We start from the raw sequence: 3819 nt of genomic DNA on the forward strand, positions 1-3819 counted from the left end.
AGAGGAGGACAGTAGAGAGAAAGTGTGTGTGAGGATGAGTGTGTGTGAGGAGGAGGAGGGGGAGGGGGGTAGAAGAGCTCAGTGATGGATTAATTTAAGACAAGACAGGAGAGACAGGAAGTCAGCTGACAAACAGGAAATCAAGAATGTAATGAGTAAAATAATATAATCTATTTCAACACAAAAGCTTCATAAAGTGACTGAGGGGAAAGAAAGCGACAAACCTCCTCCTCAAAGGGTCGGCGGATGTCGAGGTCCGTCGGTGAACCCCGGTCCTCCTCGGCCCTCCTCAGGTCCTCAGGGACAGACTTCTGCCTCTTCACCTCTGGTGGGACGGAGGAAGCCAAGTGAAGACAAGTCACAAGTTAAGTTTATGAAGCACATGAAGCCAGGTGGTTAACGGAGTCTGTGAGGTCATTATTGAGGCTAGTTAGCATTGCTGCTATCACTCTTTTGACTATTATTTGACAAGTGTGCAGGTCTTTCAGTGATGTTTTTCCATATTTCTCGCTTTCTTTGTTGATAGCCCGTGTTTTTCATTCACTGGTGATCCATTCAGCGCTTATGGACGGTTTGACTTGAAACTTCAGCCTATGAGTGACTTCTGTCTCAACAGGATGTGTACAAACATGTACCCACATTTATCTTGAGTAGACTCGAATACAGCACCGAAGTCTTCACAGGTCTGATTAAAAAGATCGACTAGACAGCTGATTGAGAGCGCTGCTCCTCGAGTCACTGAGACTCGGTCCAGTTCTGAGGACTTTACACCGGCTTCCTGTCCGTCCAAAGGTTGTTAATAAGCACTGAAAGGTTCTGATCTTCTGCTACATCATGAACCATCCACACCTCTCAGGTCGTCTTTTTGTCCCCAGATTTAAAAAGTAAACATGAAGAAGCAGCGTTTCTTTATCTGGAACAAACTCCCAGAAAACTGCAGCTCTGACTTCTCCTTCAGGACTTTGTGTTTGCTGCCACCTTTAATTAAATCAAACAATGATTACACGGCACCGTAGCTTTTATGGTTTTATTTTCTTATTCTATTTAAGCGCTTTGAATTACCTCATTTCTGAAATATGCTGCATGAATAAACTGGCCTTGCCTTAAGAACGGAGGAAGTTTTCACTCTTTTGTAAGTGTCACTTGATATCTTGGAGTGTAATTGTTGACTGAGAGTAAAGGAAGAGTTGGTGAACATCTGACCCTCAACGTGCCGGTTACCTGCTCTCAGGTGTGAATTAGATGTGTTGCTCTGTGCAAACACACCTCCCTGTGTAAACACTGTATGTATTAGTGTGCGTGTTGCATTGTTCCCTCACCTGGGCGGCTCTCCACATACTGGCTGAAGGACTTCAGCTGAGTTTTCCTGACTGCAGAGTCCTTGTTGAAGACCACGGGGCTGCGCAGCCTCTCCGTCGCTCTGCGCAGACGCTCGGCTCGCAGATCCTGAGCGTTGTTCTGTCGGGACACGGAGGAAATGTGACGCTTACTGTCGATGCTACATGTCAGAGCTCCTCACCCGACACGTACTTTGCAGTATAAGGAGTACTTAGTATTTAGGTTGCATCAGTGTTTCATGAATCCTAAAGTAATAATAAAGAAAATGTAAACATTGGTTAGTTCAGTGTGATCGTGAAGCCAGCTTCAATGTTGAATGTTGGATAAAAATGAAGAATAAATTGATTTGAGTTTGAAACGTAGCAGCAGTTCAGCTGAAAACACAGAAACAGGTGAAAGAGAAGCTCATGCTTCTCACTATGGTGTCAGTGAAACATGTTCTTTAGGTAAAGGGTTGTTGTTTAGTGAATCAGACACTGATGGGACCAAAAGTCAAATTGTATTTCAAAGGGAGTAAATGATCAAAAACAGGAATACTTGTAATCATATAGAAGTTGAGTCCACAGTATTTCTGGTGTTGCTTTAATACTTTTGAATGAATAAGAGGGTTGAGATAATTATTATAAAAGTACGAGAGGAAAAGGTTCTGCTGCTACAGATCAACATGTTGAACAAGAAGTGCACAAACAGAGATCCACTCCAAACGACGGCTGCAGTAGAAAGATTAACAGTAAACACACAAACGGAGGGAGTTGGTTAAACTTCCAATTACTCCTGATTTATAAAAAACAATGTCAACGATTCATCTATTATTCTGTCAGCCTCCACCAGCCACTTAGATCTGCTCTCAGGCTGTTATTAGGCAGCCGGTTCAGCATTTCACAGCAGCTCTGTGATTATTGGGACCACAACACACACACACACACACACACACACACACACACACACACGCCACCATCAGTGCACATGCAAACACACACTCACTCACAGGCCATGAGATGCTCTCTCTCGTTCTCTCCCTCACTCATGAGAGAGACAAAAAGCAGGCAATTAACTTGACTTTCAACAAAACCCAGAGCCAGAAAATATATTCAGATTATGCAAAATGCAAAAAAAAGGAAAGAAAACGCTATTGTTTTCAAAGTGAACATGTGTTAAAAAGCTACACGCTCGCTTCTTCCACTATCAAAAAAAACAAAACGGCGTGTGGAAATGCTTTATTACCAGGAGCCTCCAAATATGCCAAGCCGAGTGGAAAAGAAACCGACTCCAGGCTAAAAAGTGACGCCGCGGCGACGCTAATACGACGGCGAAACGTGTAATAAAGTCGACAATTAGGGAAACACGTTCCACTGCTTGAGACGGAGGGAGATAGTGGAGCAGGGCGGGCAGAGCGAGGAGAGCTAATAGAGACGGGGTGGGCGGGGAGCTGTTAGTAGCTTCAGATTATTGACTTTCAGAAAGAATGTCAGCAATTAGTCTGCTCCCACTTTGTTTGGTCTATTAGTCCGTCAGCTTTCCACCAGCCGCTTTAAAACATCACGGCAAGTCAAAAATCGAGGCAAATTTATTTATGAAAGGGGCTGGAGACAAAAAATTGCCCCAATTAAACATTTTAAAACATAAAGCCAGAGCTGGGATGCGTGCGAGCGTGTGCATGTGAGGGCAGCGACCAGGAGACCAGAGCAGAAGATTTAAATTACTGATTGCAGGAAAAGAGAGGAGGAGAAAAACGTGGGCACATAAAAGCTTTCTCTCAGAGTCGGAGGGCTTTTTACCAACTTCCTAAAAGCTCTCCATCTTTCAATGAAGTGACAATCACAAAAAGGTGTTGTTCAGGGCCAGAATGTAACGTTAAAGGCTGTTTCTAAAGAACATGAATATGCAAATATCACGTAATGAGATGTCTCTCAGAGTTTCTGTCTCTCTGAGAGCAAGAAAGAAATCTAACGTATTCTAACTCTATTCTAACTTATAATAACAATCTGAGCACTTTTAGTGGAGTTACATTAACGGTGCTTAGTTAAAAATAAAACCGATATGATTACATTGCACTTTAGCGTTCTCCCTCGATACTGGACCAATTAAAATTATTTTTTGTCCACATTAGACACAACAACATGGTAAGAAAGGTTGGAAAACTGCTGAGTCCGGACAAGTTCAGAGTTCACTGTCGAGATCCCAAATATCAAACATCGGGCAGAACGAGACACCGAAAAAACTGTGGGGTGAGGTGTTCTGGATAGGTGTCAATCAAAAGGTGATGCTTCTTCTGTGAGGGTCTCACACACACACACACACACACACACACACACATACATTTGGCCATAAAGGACTAAGCCTTTTAGGCTTTGAACACAAGAGGGTGTTTATGTGAATCGATGATCAAAGACACCCTGTGTCGCCATAAGCACAGAGGGTTTCACTTGTACTGACACACACACACACACACACACACACACACACACACACACACACACA

At 43.3% G+C, this 3819-nt stretch overlaps 1 protein-coding gene across 1 annotated transcript in view; it reads right to left on the minus strand.

Moving 5' to 3' along the window:
* ehbp1 (EH domain binding protein 1) overlaps positions 1-3819 on the minus strand; it is a 132778-nt gene that overhangs the window by 38891 nt on the left and 90068 nt on the right. The window contains exons 20-21 of the mRNA XM_031840771.1: positions 1320-1458; positions 183-325 (exon numbers count right to left, since the gene is read on the minus strand). Of these exons, the coding sequence (XP_031696631.1) occupies positions 183-325; positions 1320-1458 (282 nt within the window). The remainder of the gene's footprint in view (positions 1-182; positions 326-1319; positions 1459-3819) is intronic.

The sequence above is a fragment of the Anarrhichthys ocellatus genome, unplaced genomic scaffold (genome assembly GCF_004355925.1).
Source record: "Anarrhichthys ocellatus isolate YVR2014 unplaced genomic scaffold, GSC_Weel_1.0 scaffold3, whole genome shotgun sequence".
Taxonomy (NCBI): domain Eukaryota; kingdom Metazoa; phylum Chordata; class Actinopteri; order Perciformes; family Anarhichadidae; genus Anarrhichthys; species Anarrhichthys ocellatus.